General features: G+C 45.9%; 1 protein-coding gene across 3 annotated transcripts in view; it reads left to right on the top strand.

Moving 5' to 3' along the window:
- Window positions 1-16,500, top strand: part of CCDC149 (coiled-coil domain containing 149) — a 94,347-nt gene that overhangs the window by 53,192 nt on the left and 24,655 nt on the right. For all 3 annotated transcript variants that reach the window (XM_084857010.1, XM_084857012.1, XM_084857013.1), the window contains exons 9-10: window positions 1,887-2,031; window positions 12,412-12,488. In XM_084857010.1, coding sequence (XP_084713136.1) covers window positions 1,887-2,031; window positions 12,412-12,488 — 222 coding nt within the window. The remainder of the gene's footprint in view (window positions 1-1,886; window positions 2,032-12,411; window positions 12,489-16,500) is intronic.

Here is a 16,500-nt window from a genome sequence, read left to right on the forward strand (position 1 = left end):
ACAGACTGTTAGTACGATCCCCTCATTGGGCCCAGAAATCAGGGTGGAACTAGACATTACAAGAGACCACAGAGGTGCTGCTGCTCCATGTCTCTTTCTTCTCCCTTTCTAGCGATGGCCAGTATAAGACAACATACGATATGATTTCATCATGCTGTTTATTTCCCCATGCCTGCATCACATCATGGAATGAACATGTTGTCTCATATTGACCAGGTTTGCACAGAAGGAGAATCCAAAGTATGGTTTGAGTATGGGTTGTCACTGAATCGTGAGTTGTTGAATCGTCAGTTTTCGTTATATGTGAACCCTGCACTGTAGTTTAACTATGGGTTGTTAACCATGAACAACCTAGGAAGAGGAACGATGGTTTGTTCCTGGGTTATAAACTCTGGGTTGTTTGTGGTTAACAACCCATAATTAAACCATAGTGTAGGGTTCACATGTAACAACAACCCACACTTCAACAACAACCCATGATTCAATGACAATCCATATTCAACCCATACTCAACCCATACAACGTTTATCTTCAGCATTACCAAGAGAACTTCGGTGTCTTTTATAAGAACTAGTTCTGCTGTCTGATGGGGGCAGATTGTTTTGTCACTACTCTTCCAAATGTTTGCTTTGCCCTCACTAGAGGCATCTTAAAAGAAAATGGCTGAGGTGACAAACAGCAGAGGAGAGGGTCCCCCAGCTGACAAGAAATCCACAGATTGAGTCAATGGTTCCCGTAACATCTGAATAAAGTATTGTAATACTGAAACAAGACAATATAAATGTTACAATAACGTATGGAAACCTGTAAAATGCCATCTACTGTAGCCAAGTATATTTGGCTACAGTGTATGAAAGTTTACATATTTTCCATGCATTATTGTAACATTTGTATTATCATTTTTCAATATTCCAATACTTTATTCATATGTTATAGGTTCCATTGACTCAGTCTGTGGTTTTCTCTTCTGTGTTTTCTGTTGGCACCAAGCTTGGAGTAATCTTTGGGCTCTGAAATAATATATAACTTACACTGATGATGTCTTACATTTGTAAAGAAGTGTTGGAAAACTAATTATTCATGTGTGCCCAAAATACTGCAATAACTTGCCTGTAGATAACATTTATGCATATGCTATTCAAATACAAGTCTTATTTTTTAATGGAATATGCATAAATGAGATCTCAGTATTTCAGTATTGTGTGTGTGTGTGTGTGTGTGTGTGAAGTATTAATCTTTGTTTTGGGGTATGTATTATTGTTAATTTTATCCTTTTTAAAATATCAATAAAAATCATATATATACGTATATATATATATATATATACACACAAAATTACAACCTGCACCCTGAACTAGTTGTCCTGTGCTCCCATTTGCTTTGAAAAGAGGCTTCTATGCATGCATGAACACCATCCCCTGAATAATAAGGTTCACCAGCCTTATGAACACTTGTCTGGTCAAGAGGTGCTGCTTAGGCTGCCCACATGCAGCCTGATCACATGGGCCAAAAATGCAACTTACCCAAAGCAGCATGGGAACATCTGTGGAGACAGTGGCAACTGTGTTGCTCTGTGTAAATGGGCTCTGGAGTCTCTCCAAGGCTGTAAAAGTATCTACACCTCTACAAAGCTCTTCTTCCCATAGTAAAGGGGACAAAGATGGCCTCACCAGCCCTCTCACAGAAACTGCATGTAGTGGAAACAATGGAGAACCTAAAGAGTAACCATTTCTTTGGGATCATACATCATGTTTCTGATTGTGGTGGATCCTGGGATAGCTGTAATATGAACATGACTTGATTTTTTCCTCAGATGTCAATTGATTTATCAGTTCCAAACATGAATCTAAGTTTGGTTGTTTTTCCTTTGCTTCAAATGCTTCTAGTCCAAGAGCTCTTATCAGAAGATCATGGATGTAGCTTACCAGCCACACCACAGTCCATTTCTGATCTTAAATCTTTGGCTACTGCTTTACTAGAGACAATCCATGAGAAAAACATGGTCATTCAGCATCAAAGGCAAACTAACAAGTAGGTACTTTCATTAGCAGTTAGACAAAAATCTGTTTTTTAATTTATCTGATTTCAAGCAGCTTGAAATCTGTTCTATGTCTCATTTTAAGCGGGAGCCTTAAATAGAGAAAAACCCATGCAGTGCGTGTGTGTGTGTCCCCGGTCTATTTCTAGACCGTGTCACTTTTGCATGTGTTTTGCATGTCCATTCCATCCCATTTCTGCATTAATCTGCAATGTTAAAAAAATGTTTTTAAAATAGTAGTTTAAATGCATTTTAAATAGTATTTTAATAGCATTTTCTCTCAAAATAAGTATTTCTAAACAAACTTTCTCTCAAACTTGAATGTTTGAGAGAACAAAATGTTAAATACATTTTGATATGTGTTTTGAGTCAAGAACTGCATCAGAACATTCAGGAAGTGCAAAAGCCCATGGAGAACTAAGTTCCGATTGACACATTAGTGGGGGAGGTGTGGATTATGTCAGTTCATATTGGAATCCACAGAGATCGAATTCCTCACAAATGCCTAATTACAGCTACTAGGAAATGCATTTTCAAATTAACTCATTGTTATAATACTAAGTCAACCTGACAGTATTTCTAGGGACAGCGGAATGTTTGCTACAAAAGACTGACCTTGTCAAGTAAAGAAAATATTTAAATTCAGCCCTCAATTCAAAATTATTTTTTAAATATTGAAGTTCTTTAATTCTGCTACTTTGGATTTTGTCATATGAACGTACAAAGTTACCTTATGCCTTGGTCCATGTAGCGTAGCACTGTCTACACTGACAGTAACTCAGCCCCGAGATCCTTCTTTAACTGGAGAGACACCAAGAATTAAACCTGGACCATCTACATATGCCTACTCCCCCATTGAAAAAGCATTGGCCTTTTTGCATTTCTACCATGATCCCATTGCAATAAAATTATCATATTCTTAATTTCTCAAATTATTAAACTACATAATCTAAATCTGGCTCCAGTGGCTGAACAGAAAAGTCTTGTTGAACTCCTAAAATCTCACAAACTTGAAGACTAATCAGAAGAACCTGCTGCTTTTAGCACCAAAAGGAAAAGTCAGTATTTATTTACTGCATTTTTATCCTGCTTTTCAGACAAGTATTGTCTCCCAAAGAGGTTCACATTAATAAAAAAAATGAAACAGGCCCTGCCATCAGGCTTACAACAAAAAGACAGGACACACAAAGGAAGGGAAATGGGGGGCAGGGGAAGAAGAGGAGGGAGATCAGTATTTCAGGGCCAGAGCAAAGTGGTGAACTATAAGTAAACACTGAAATACTAATTGATCTGTGTTTTTATATCTATGGAGTTGGTGATTCTGGCATCATAACTGTGCTGTGTATGTGCATGCATAGAGTGGAGAGTGAGAAACTGACATTATTTGAAAAAACACGCGATCTCTCTGTTTTCATGGTGTACACTAGCCAGTGCTGAATCTACTGATTCTTTCTTTTCAGTTTCTCCACAATATACCATTTCTTCTTTGCAGCTATTGTGAAAATCCTGGGATGGTCCACAAAATGTATCATTGTCAGGGTGGAAACTGAGCCAATAGAGCTCCAGAGCAGTTCTGATTCTGAGGAGGAACAGCAATCCATGGGAGAGGAGCTCGCTCATCTCTCACAAGCACACCAGCTGGCAGAGATTCCTCCTGCCAGAATTCCTGGGATAGATAGTGACCCTGGCAGTGAGAGAGCGCTGGAGGGGGGCTTGCTGGACGCTTGGCGCAGATGTAGGGAACGATGACAGATGGAGGGCGTGGAAAGGAGGCGTAGCGCTCGTTTGGTGTGCAAACAACGGTCACGTCCTGAGGACCCAAGGGAAAGAGGGAGGATCTCTCCCTAGCCCATAAGTTCAGGGTCTTCCCGTGGTTCTCCTTCAAACGGGGACCAACTGCCTTACCTGGAGCTTAGGCTACTCTGCTATCTTTCCCCAGTGCTGTTCCTTGCTTTGTTGCTAGTGATTAGTATCTGAAAGAGTCATAAAGGAATAAAGTCTCGGAAAGAATTCCTCGTTGTCTGTGTCCTGAGTTGGCTATTGGTGGGGACTGCAAGAGGCAGCTAGGGCGCTCCTGACAGCTTGGTCCCCGTTCTTCTTTTTTTTTCTTTCTGCTCCTACTGCCTCTGGAGGCTGCCATGGACTCGGCGGTACAAGCTCTTGCGCAAGAGAACCAGGTTCTTCGTGATCAAGTGGCTCAACTGACAACTGCCATACAGAGTCTGAAAGCTGCGGTTCAACCCCCACCACCTCCGATTCCCCCCCACCGCAAGTGCCCGGTGGCTCTGCCAGAGAAGTTTTCTGGTGAGAAAGGACTTTTTCAGATTTTCTGGGCCCAATCAGAGCTGTACATGTGCCTACGACCTGAGGATTTCCTGACAGAACAGGTTCGTGTGGGCTTCATCATTAACCTACTTTCAGGTGTGGCAGCTAAATGGGCTTCGGGACTTCTTCTTGCTAATGACCCTCTGCTCCGGGACTATCAAGCGTTCATGACAGCGATGGCCAGTTTTTTCGGTGACCCCCTGCGCACGCAGATGGCTTCTCGGGAGATTCGTTGCCTCAGGCAGGACAAGGACTCAGTTTCCAGCTACACGACAACTTTTCTCTTGCTGATGCAGGATTTACAATGGAATGATGCCGCGCTGGTGGCTCAGTTTTTGGACGGTTTGAACAATGAGATCTTGGATGAGTTGGCACGCACACCTAGCCCGCCTACTTTGGAGGACCTCGTCCAGACCTGCCTCCAGATAGATAGTCAACTGGAGGGGCGCCGGCAGACCCGGCGAGGTGCCGGGGGCCGAGATTTCCCTCCTCCCATTCCTGCATGTTTCCTGCCCCCTCCCCCACCCCCTGCCCCTGCGGTGGGGGCGGAGGAGACCCAGATGCAGCTGGGAGCTACCCGAGCCCCACTGCCACCGGAGAAACTAGAGCGGTAGCACGCGGAGCGCTGATGCTTTCAGTGTGGAAAGCTGGGACATTTCGCCAAGACCTGCCATGCTAGACCTGCAGCCCCACTGCCTCCCCCTCCTCTTCTTCCTTCCCCTCCTCCTCGTCCTCAGGCCTGACTAGGCTGCCCCCCAAGCCTGTTGGGGGTCTCCAGTGTGGGGGTCAGTTCCCCACCAGGTGGGTGCCTTCCGCAACCCCCCCACCCTCCCATCTGCTATTGCATGTTCACCTCCGCTCCACCCAGTGTGGTGGGGTGGAGGCCCTGGCTTTAGTGGACTCCGGGCCTACGACCAGTTTCATGGATGAAACATTTGCTCTCTTCCACAAGATTCCTACCCTGCCTCTTCCTGCCCCCTTGGCAGTGGAGACCATTGATGGGCATCCTCTTTCTTCTGGCACGGTGACCCGGATTACAGCTCCACTCACTCTGCGCGCCCAGTCCCACGTTGAGCAGATTCCGTTTCACTTGGCCAAGGTTCCCCAATACCCAATCATGCTGGGTGTTTCCTGGCTCTCTAAGCATAATCCTCAGGTTTCTTGGGGACTTCAGCAAGTGGAGTTTGCATCTCCCTACTGCCGGGAGCATTGTCTCCCGACCAAGGCACCAGTCCCAGTCCAGGCCTTAACCCTTTCCTCCCCCTCCTTGTCTGCTTCTGGCAGTTCTTCAGCTACCGTGATCCTCTCAGAGAAGTATGCGGCTTTTCGGGATGTTTTCAACAAGAAGGAGGCCGACCAGCTCCCCCCCCCCCACTTTTGGCTGTGCCATTAACCTCATTCCTGGGGCGACCATCCCCGCTGGCCGGCTGTATTCGATGTTGGAGCCGGAACTTCGAGCTCTGCAGGAGTTTTTGGACACAAACCTCAGACGTGGCTTCATTTGCCTCTCCTCCTCCCCCACCTGTGCCCCTACCATATTTGTGCGCAAAAAATCGGGAGAACTCTGCCCGGTGCACAATTTCAGAGTATTGAATTTGGTCTCAATCCCCGACTAGTACCCCCTCCCCCTCATACCAGAGATGCTGGAGCGCCTGGGGCAAACCAAGATTTTCACAAAGTTGGACCTGCGTGGTGCCTACAATCTGATTCGCATCCGGGAGGGGGATGAGTGGAAGACCTGTTTCGGCACCCGGTACAGAGCATATGAATACCTAGTGATGCCATTTGGGCTTGCCTGCGCCCCACCCCCCACGTTTTTGCGTTTTATGAATACCATCTTCTGGGACTATTTGGACACTTTCCTCATTGTGTATCTTGATGATTTACTTACATTTTCTGAGAACCCCCACACCCATCAGCACCATGTCTCTACCGTCCTCCAGCGCCTCCGCGAGCACCATCTTTATGCCAAGCTGGAGAAATGTGCGTTTGACCTAACCTCTTTGGACTATCTCAGCTACATTATCTCAGCTGACGGTATCAGGATGGATCCTGCAAAGGTCCAGGCTGTCCTCTCCTGGCAGGTTCCATCCTCCAAGAAGGACTTGCAGCGTTTTCTGGGGTTTGCTAATTTTTACAGAAAGTTCCTGCCCAGCTTTGCTCAGCTGACATCTCCTCTCACGGACCTCCTTAAGGGCAGGAAATCTCCTTTTCATTGGACGGCATCTGCCCAATAGGCTTTCGAGGAACTTAAGAAGCTTTTTAGTTCTGAGTCGATCCCGTTACATCCCGACCCAAGGAAGCCTTTTGTAGTGCAAACTGATGCCTCTGACTTTGCGGTGGGGGCAGTGCTTTTTCAGCCAGATCAGGCGGGCGGCTGGTTGCAACCCTGCGCCTACCACTCCAGGAAGCTGAACATGTCTGAGAGGAATTATACCATCTGGGAGAAGGAACTGTTGGCCATCAAGTCCGCTTTGAAGACCTGGCGTCATCTTCTGGAGGGGGCACAGCACCCAGTCGAAGTTAGAACCGACCATTGCAACCTGGAACATCTTCAGACAGCCCATGCCTTAAACCAGCGGCAGATTAGGTGGTCGCTTTTTTTTCCTGGTTCCACCTTAAAATTTGCCATGTGAAGGCCTCCGACAACCTACAAGCAGCTGCTCTTTCTAGTAAGCCAGACCTCCAGCCAGGGGGTGAGGGAAATCCCCCCCCCTCTGATTCTTCCCCCACAGAGCCTGGCGGCAGCTGTGGTACCTCACTCTTGGGAGAAACTTATTCACTCAGAACAGGCTCAGGATGCTTTTGTCCACATAAAGGTGGAGGAATTGGGGCTAGCCTCTGGCCTCCCCCACTCTACCCCCTTCTCTTTGCGAGGTGGCCTGCTTTACCATTCCAGCCAGGTCTATGTGCCTTCTAGACCCCTCCGTGAGAAGGTCCTCCATCAGTGCCACAACTCCCCCACCACTGGGCATTTTGGCTTCGCCAAGACCCTGCACAGAGTGACGTGGGATTTTTGGTGGCCTCGTATGTGTCAGGACGTCAAGACCTATGTCACCTCCTGCCCAACCTGCCAGCGGGCGAAGGCCCCCTTAGGCAAGCCCACAGGCTTGCTTCACCCACTGCCTACCCCCTCAGGACCTTGAAAACTGCTCTCCCTTGACTTCATCACTGACTTGCCTTGCTCACACGGTAAGACCACCATTCTGGTGGTGGTGGATTTGTTTTCTAAGATGGTCCATTTCATCCCCTGCTCTGAGTTTCCCACAGCCAGGGAGACGGCGGAGCTTTTTTTGGCGCATGTTCTCTGGCTCCACAGATGGCCTGAGGGTCTCATTTTGGATAGGGGGGCCCAATTCACTGCCCATTTCTGGAGGGAGCTACTTGGGCTTCTCCATGTGACGCTCCGTCTTTCCTCCACCCACCATCCACAGACGGACAGTCAGATCGAGCGCACCAATGCAACTCTGGAGCAATATTTGTGCTGTTATGTCAATTACCAGCAAGATGCCTGGTTTTCCTTGCTGCCTCTCGCAGAATTTGCTTATAACAATGCCTGCCATGCTTCCACCCGGCAAACTCAATTTTTTGCCAATTTTGGTTACCACCCCAAGGCATTCCCGTCCACCCTAGTTCCCCCTTTGGTGCTGGCAGTCCATGACTTTTTAGAGGAGTTGCGAGCAGTATACCACCTCTTATGGGACTCCCTCGAGCAAGCCAAGACAGCCTACAAGGCCTCTGCGGACCGGCGGCGCCAGCTGGGTCCGTCTCTGCAACTGGGGGGCAGGATTTGGTTGTCCACCCAATACCTCCCCTCTCACTCGCCCGCAAGGAAGCTCGTGCCTCACCGCATGGGGCCTTTCCAGATTACGGCCCAGATTAACCCTGTTGCTTTTCACCTGGCTCTCCCCCCCTCCATGAAGATCCATCCTGTTTTTCATCGGTCCTTGCTGTCCCCCCTGGTTTCTGATGACCCTCATCGCTCGGCTGGCTCCCCCCACCACCAGTGCTGGTGGAGGGGGAGGAGGAGTTTGAGGTCATGGAGATTCTGGATTCCCACCTTTCTCGCAGCCGCCTGCAATATCTGGTGGACTGGAAGGGGTACGGGCCAGATGAGCGATCCTGGGAACCCGCAGAAAATGTGCATGCTCCATTGCTGCTGAGGCACTTCCACCAGCTGTACCCCCACAAACCCGGGGCCCCAGGGGAGGAGCACGAGGGGGGCCTCATGGGAGCAGGGATGATGTTAGGGTGGAAACTGAGCCAACAGAGCTCCAGAGCAGTTCTGATTCTGAGGAGGAACAGCAGTCCATGGGAGAGGAGCTCGCTCATCTCTCACAAGCACACCAGCTGGCAGAGATTCCTCCTGCCAGCATTCCTGGGATAGATAGTGACCCTGGCAGTGAGAGAGCGCTGGAGGGGGGCTTGCTGGCCGCTTGGCGCAGATGCAGGGAACGATGACAGATGGAGGGCGTGGAAAGGAGGCGTAGCGCTCGTTTGGTGTGCAAACAACGGTCGCGTCCTGAGGACCCAAGGGAAAGAGGGAGGATCTCTCCCTAGCCCATACGTTCAGGGTCTTCCCGTGGTTCTCCTTCAAACGGGGACCAACTGCCTTACCTGGAGCTTAGGCTACTCTGCTATCTTTCCCCAGTGCTGTTCCTTGCTTTGTTGCTAGTGATTAGTATCTGAAAGAGTCATAAAGTAATAAAGGAATAAAGTCTCGGAAAGAATTCCTCGTCGTCTCTGTCCTGAGTTGGCTATTGGTGGGGACTGCAAGAGGCAGCTAGGGCGCTCCTGACAATCATACTCTTCACAGTCATTTTAAATATTCCTCTTTCTCATACTTTTTCTGGTTTAACCAATGGCCAATGCCTCCTTTTTCTCAGCTTTGATACTTCTTCCTCCACCCCTCTTGATGTATGGCTTTACTTTACAAGTTGTCCTACTCATCCGTCCTCCATGAATCTCTTGCCTAGAGCGCCCTCTTTGATGTTATGGAGCCTGAGTGGCTCCATGGTTTTCTGCAGAGCTCTGGGTGATGAGACAGGCTGCACGAAGTCTTGAGCACTTTTGGCATAGGACTCCTGTGAGGATGACTGAACATGCGTGAGAGCACATAATTGTGCCTACTGTGTGACAGTGAAGTCAGCGAAGAAGGCTTACATCGCTGACTCCATTGTGTCCTCAGGTCCACAATGTGTCCAGTGGAGCTTTTTCAAGTGGAATGAGGCTTAGTGTCATCTGCCCTAACAAATAGTATGTTGATACCCTCAGGGGCCCACTGTGATGAATTTGCAAGGACTTTGAGGACAAAATTGCTTGTCTTTGTAGTGATCTGAACACCAATGTTGAGATAGCTCCTGTTGAGGTGTCCAGTACACCAACTTACCCAATTTTGTGGGATGCGTTGATGAGGCCTGATGATAAGGACAAGGCGCTTGCAGTGATTGGCCAACCACATACCCCCTTGACCCTTGCCCATCTTGGTTTATTATGTCCAGCTGGGGCGGTCTGATGGGGTGAGTCCAGGGAGTGGTGAGTGCACCTTTACATGAGGGAATGGTTCCAGTTGCTGTTAAAGAGGCGATGGTGCGACCACTCCTGAAAAAGCCCTCCCTCAACCCATAGATCTATGATGACTACCACCCGGTTACAGATATCCTTTTTTGGGCAAGGTGCTCGTGGGGGTGGCACAGGTGCAGAGGCTCTTGGAGGATGCAGAGTATTTGGACCCATTTCAGTCTGGATTCAGACTGGTTTTGGGATGGAATCAGCGTTGGTTACCCTGATGGACAACTGTTATTGGGAGAGGGACAGGGGGAGTGCAACCCTGTTGCTTCTCCTTGATCTCTTAGTGGATTTTTATACCATTGACCATGGTATTCTCTGGCTCTGTGAGGTTGGGTTAGAGGGCACTGTGTTGCATTGGTTCTGTTCCTGCCTGTGGGGTCAGTTCCAGAGAGTGGCATTGGGGGATTTTGTCTTGCCTCCCTGTCAATTGTGCCACAGGGCATCACCCTGCCACCAGTGCTTTTTAACATCTACTTGAAGCCATTGCATGTGGGCCTCGGGATTTGGAGCAAGGGGTCATCAATGTGCAGATGAGACCCAGCTCTGTTTCTCTGTTACATCTCCATCAGGTGTGGCCATACACAACCAGGACTGATGCTTGGATGCAGTGATGGGCTGGATGAGGGCTAACCAATTTAAACCAAATCCTGATAAGACAGAGACCCTGTGGGTGGTTCCTAGGTCTGGGAGTTGAGTAATTTGCAGGTCCTGGATTGAGTTGTACTTCCCTACTGGGGCAGGGACATAATCTGGGGATGCTCTTGGATTCATTCTGTCACTTGAGGCCCAAGTAGCCTCAGTGACAAAGAGTGTCTGTTACCAGCTTAAGCTGGTAAGACAGCTGCAACTGTTCCTGGACACAGATAGCATGGCCACAGTGATCTATGCACTGGTAACCTCAAGACTGGACTATTGTAATGCACTCTATGTCGGGCTGCCCTTGAGATTAGTTTGAAATCTACAGCTAGTGCAGAATGTGGCAGCTAGGTTGCTCAGCGGAGCTTCTTATCACACATATATGACTCCTGTGCTGAAAGCTCTGCACTGGCTGCTGATTAGCAACCGAGCCATGTTCAAGGTGCTAGTGCTGGTTTATAAAGCCACATAATTGTGCCTACTGTGTGACAGTGAAGTCAGCGAAGAAAGCTTACATCGCTGACTCCATTGTGTCCTCAGGTAGCTGTCCAGTGGAGCTTTTTCAAGTGGAATGAGGCTTAGTGTCATCTGCCCCAACAAGTAGTATGTTGATACCTTCAGGGGCCCACTGTGACGAATTTGCAAGGCACTTTGAGGACAAAATTGCTTGTCTTCTCAGGATCAGGTTATCTGAGAGACTGCCCTCTTTTGTAGAGGCTTCCGTGGTCTTTATGTTCTGAGGTGGAGGGCTTGCTGACCATACCGTGGCCTGCTGAAGCTCATCTGGCTATGGTGCGGAGGAGGGTCTTTCAACTGTGGTGCCGACCATGTGGAATAATCTCCCCATTGAGGACAGGCGGGCTTCTAGTGTTAGTGTTTCCACCAACAACTGAAGACACACTTGTTTGGCCAGGCATTTTCTTAACCGTTAATATTGTCAGCTACCCCTAGTTATTTTAATTGAAATGTTATTGTTTTTATCCTTTTTTTGTTTTAATGATTGGTTTTATTGTATTTGATAATGTTTTGATATTGTAAACTGCTTTGGGATTTATTAATTTTTTAGTGAAAAATTGTATAGAATTTTAATTAATTAATTAAAGTGTCCGTTTTCCCTGCTGCCTCTCCCTTCTTCAGCTATAGATTCTGCTATCAGTTATGTGAATGTAAATTCCATAGGATTTGTGTACGCATTGGCTGGATGTGCCATGGCAAGGGTTCAGTGGATTTGAGGCAAATGTAGGGAAGGAATTCTGATTAATTATAATGATGCAATGGACCAATTCATGTACTCCGTAAATGTGGTGGGGAACAAGAGCAAGTCAGTTGAGCAAGCTCATGCACCCACTTCAAGGAAGGGTGGATTGGGTTGGCATGTAATTGGTAGTATCCTGTTGTGCCCATGTGCTCGTAGGACCCACCGCTTGCACAATGGGGCTTTCGTGGTTCTAAAAATAACCCGAAAGGAGCAGAAATGCTAATTTCCACTTGTTTTTAGGGTTATTTTTAGAAGCACCAAAGCCCCATCGCACAAGTGGTGGGTCCTGCAAGAACACTGGAACCAGTGCAGGCAGAGCTGCTCTGCTGGATGCTGCCCAATATATTTTACTTCAGCCTAGTCTCTAAAAAGTTGAAGACACATCTAAACCTGATGTGAAAAATCTATAACCCGAATTAATGTATACCATACATTTATAAATGTAAATAGATATAAAGTATGTCTGTAGTGGAATATATGTCATCCCTCGCAGAAAAGAACCTTAAATGGAATATATCCTTGTCATTTGTGTGTTTTCTTCTTTTTAAGTTCTCACTCATGAAATAGCGTATCCTCATTTCAGAATCCTAGGCAATCGTGTAGCAGAGTTGGAGAAAAAGTTGAGAACTTTAGAAGTCTCTGGTTTGTGGAGCCTCCCAGGTTAGTAAAAATTCATAGTAGTTCATAATTTTGGGGTGTCTGAACACAATGAGTTGGATCTAGACTTAGTCATATATACAGTAGACCTCACTGAATTCAAGGAGACAAATTAGTATAACTATGAGTAGGTCTGGATCCAACCTAATGAGAATTTTAAAACATACACTTCATAAGAAACAAAATGTACATTAGAAATACGTTGGTTTTCATTGTTTATTGTAAACCTTTTTGAGTCCCTATAAGAAAAGCAGTATGAAAATCTTTCTAATTAAAAATTATACTTTACTATTTTTTTACATATAACAAACAACTAGGGAATGGGTCTGAAATGGGATCATTTTTAAAGGTGATTTGACTACACAATCGGAGAGCCAATGTGGTGTAGTGATTAGAGTGCTGTTCTGGGACATGGGAGATCTGGGTTCTTGTCCCCTCTTGGCCATAAAGCTCACTGAGTGACTTTGAGCCAGTCACTGACTGTCAGCCTAACCTACCTCTCAGGGTTGTTGTGAGGATAAAAAAATGGAGAGGAGGAGAACCACGTAAGCTGCCTTGGGTTACTTGCAAGAGGAAAAAAGGCAGGATATATTTTTTTTAAAAAAAACATAAGTCACTTTTGAAAACTCCATGATATTGTCACGTATTAGCACTTGTTCATTTGTTCAAAAAAAATCATATGGTAAGAATTCAGGGTCTATAGCACTTTGCAGCGAGACTAGGATGGAATGGCATGATGGAATGCCACCCATGATTTATTTTTGTGGCTAGGCTATAACCCTTATCCCTGACGTGCTAGTTTTCCAAAGGCAGGAGTGTTTTTGACACAAAAGCATTGAAACTTGCAACCCCCTACCTATATTCTGTAGGGTTTTGTTGCAAGACAGCAGTGTCATGTGATTTTTCTGACCATCTAGATGAGCCTTAAGTGCCATGATACATGGGGGAATGAAAACTTAAATGATACTAAATCTGTTATAGCAATATATTTTTCAATGACTGAAAACCACAATTGGTTTCATTAATAAAAATTGTTTTCCCTCTATGCTGTATTATTATTTAGCTTAAATATACTCCTGAAACTGGGAAGGAATTCACTTTCCAAAATATGCCTTCTTGTTAGAATAGTGTTAACAGCTCAAACCTGTTATTGTAACTCTATTGCATCCAATTGTATTGCCATGAGCTCATTTCATATGTTGTTTCTCAAAGACCAGAACATGTTCTTTTGAAATACACCTTGTCTGAAAATTCGTAAAAATGTATTGGGGGTATCAAACTGCAAATATGTTTCTTTGGCAAGATTCTGTAAGTGGTTTTAGAATTCACAATTTTTTCCCTCACAATAGAAAAGAACATGGTAGTGGCAGGTATTTGATATTCAGCAGTATTTGATAATGTCACATTACATCCTCAGACATTCAAATGCAGATGGAACTTTGTAGTTTCTCCTTAACCCAAGCCAACCCTTTTCCGCCATACCAGTCCCACCCACAAGGTCTATGGGAATATTTGTACAAGGGTTGAGCCAACGGTGCGGTTCCTCTCTTCTCTCCACACATTGAGTATACACCTGGAGGCTAAGATAAGAACAGGGTTCCACTCTTTTGCCTTTCTGCCGTTCGGGTTTTGGAACTTCTTTTCCACTTACCTTTAGCCTTGCCCTAGTAGTTCAACTGACATCCAGACCTCCTGCCTCCAGCATAGCCATTTGCTTCCTCTCTGTTGTCTCTTGAAATGACACTGGTCAGGGGTCAGGATTTGAGGAAAGAGCATACAGTGATTCCTGTTTCTCCAGTCTGAAACCCTGCACATTGGAACAGCTGAAACGTTGCACAGCTTTCGATCACATGGGAGCTGTTACTCTCCCTTTCCACCTCACCTCGTTACTCTTGATCCTTCTCTTCATTGAGGCTCAGTTCACATGAGCAAAGACCAACAGAGGTGCACTGCAAAGCTGTGTGTGTTTACTCATAGGGTGTGTAAGAGAACTGTGTTCATTGGGGCTGGCTGGGCAGAAGCTAACGCTGCCTTTGTGTGCACGCCCCGCCCCGCCGATTCCGTTCCATGGGCAGCTCCAATATCTTGTGGAACTGCAATTTAGTGCTTACGGGGCAACACCCCAAAAGCAGAAGTGTTCATTTCTGGAAGGGGGCAGATTGACAGAGCTCACATAAGTACGAAATCGTCATTCAGTAAGCAGTAGGAGCCACTTCCAGAACAGAATCGTCAGGGCCGGCCACATGCAGACCAGAATTGGCCACCAGCTCCGCTGGCGGATGGGCAGCATGGGATTCTGCCCACTCCCAGGTATTACAGCCATAGCTGCTCATGGGTTGTTCAGATTTAGATGCCTTTGCTGTTTTTTTGTGGGGAACTGTTCCCTCTGTATGCATACTTAAATACCTCTGATTTCCCCTCAAGGAACATCAGGCTTAGTGTTGTCAAATGGATATATCCAGGAATTGTCCTTCACTGGGCTTCCAAGAAAAGAAATAATCAGGGCTGTGTGCAGAACTGTGGAATTCAGGTGCTGAATTCAGCATCTTGGTTTTTAAAAACCAAACTTCGATCTCCTATGGTTGCAGAGACGATGCCTGTTGAAATTCCAAAATGTTTAGAAGAAGCTGGGTAGCATTTCCTGCAGGCAGAGGTGGGGCTTCTGAGCCCACAAAGCTCCTTAACATTATTATAAGCAAAAGCATTGCATGCTCATTACGGGTAGCAGATTTATATTTTTCTTGGCACAGAATTTTAATATTTTTTTCCACATTCCTTGGGAATAGTAGCAGCATCTGGGAAAGGGGTGGAATGGACCTGCACACAGTTCACATAATTTATTTATCTAAATATTTCTAAGCCATCTTTCAGGGCAGAAGCAGTTGGACAGTTATAGAGAGGCAGTTATGTATATGGCTGTGCTGAATGTTTGGCTGTTTCAATGTTCAGCACAAAATCAGCGTTGGCTGTGTGTGTGCAATTTTTTCCTGAAAAAAATGCCAGTTATTCACCTTTTGTGAAACCCTCATGGCTGCTGCTTCAGTCTATTTGTTAAAGAAACTCCTTCTCTTCTCTAGCATGATCTCAGCCGATCAGCGTTCATGTACTGATAATTTTATGTGCTGATGTCATTGTCATTGAGGACAAAAGAATCGATTTAGAGTGAAGGCATATTCTTCCTAGACTGGTCCCATGGTGATTCCAGCTTGTTGGATCACAACTGCCTTGTGTCAGCTTCATGGTATAGACATTTGCTTATACCACAGTATTTGCCTACTAGCTGAACACTCTCATTGAGGGAACAGTGTATACAATGCAGATATAATAAGGTGGAGAAGATATTGTCAGTGTAGGAAACTATTGAATTTTTCAACTGGAAGCTATAGAAACTTAGAAAATTCTAAGAAATGCTTCTGGTAAACTATGGAATTTCCCCTCCCCCCATAATTCCTAAATATTTTACTCTGGCTTTATGACATTTAATATCAAAAGCACAGTTCCTTTCTTTTGTCTCCAGGCTATCCAGATATCCATAAATCTCTTCTGTCACTTGTTTTCATGAATCGAAAAATGATTATGTAGATAAGGCCCAGAAATATTGATCAAGTAAACTGATTCCTTTTACTGGACCAACAAGTAGTTATCCATTTTGAAATATATCCTCACTTCTTTAGGCACAGATGTTAAAGCAATAGTAAGATAAAATTAGATGTTGGTATGGTTCCTGTCATTAGAATAATGTGTCCTTAGTTGTTTAGAAGAGCAAGCAGGGGGCTTTCTTGGGGGTTGGGTTATGGAATGGGTGCCCGTGGGTGCCCAGCAGGTGCTGCAAACCACAGTGGCTTGTTTAAGCCACCATGGCTGAAAATGATTGTGCGAATCTGATGGGAAATAGGATTCATGCCTAGGCTTTGCCCTAGAATGATAGTCTTCTGTATGCAGGTAGGCTTCCCCTTATTTAAAAAAACAAGAACAGTCCAATCTGTGATCTCCCCACTGCAGACTGAAGTTTGCA

Source organism: Heloderma suspectum, chromosome 5 (assembly GCF_057233095.1).
Source record: "Heloderma suspectum isolate Gila_16-S chromosome 5, 16-S_ref, whole genome shotgun sequence".
In the NCBI taxonomy this organism is placed as follows: Eukaryota; Metazoa; Chordata; class Lepidosauria; order Squamata; family Helodermatidae; genus Heloderma; species Heloderma suspectum.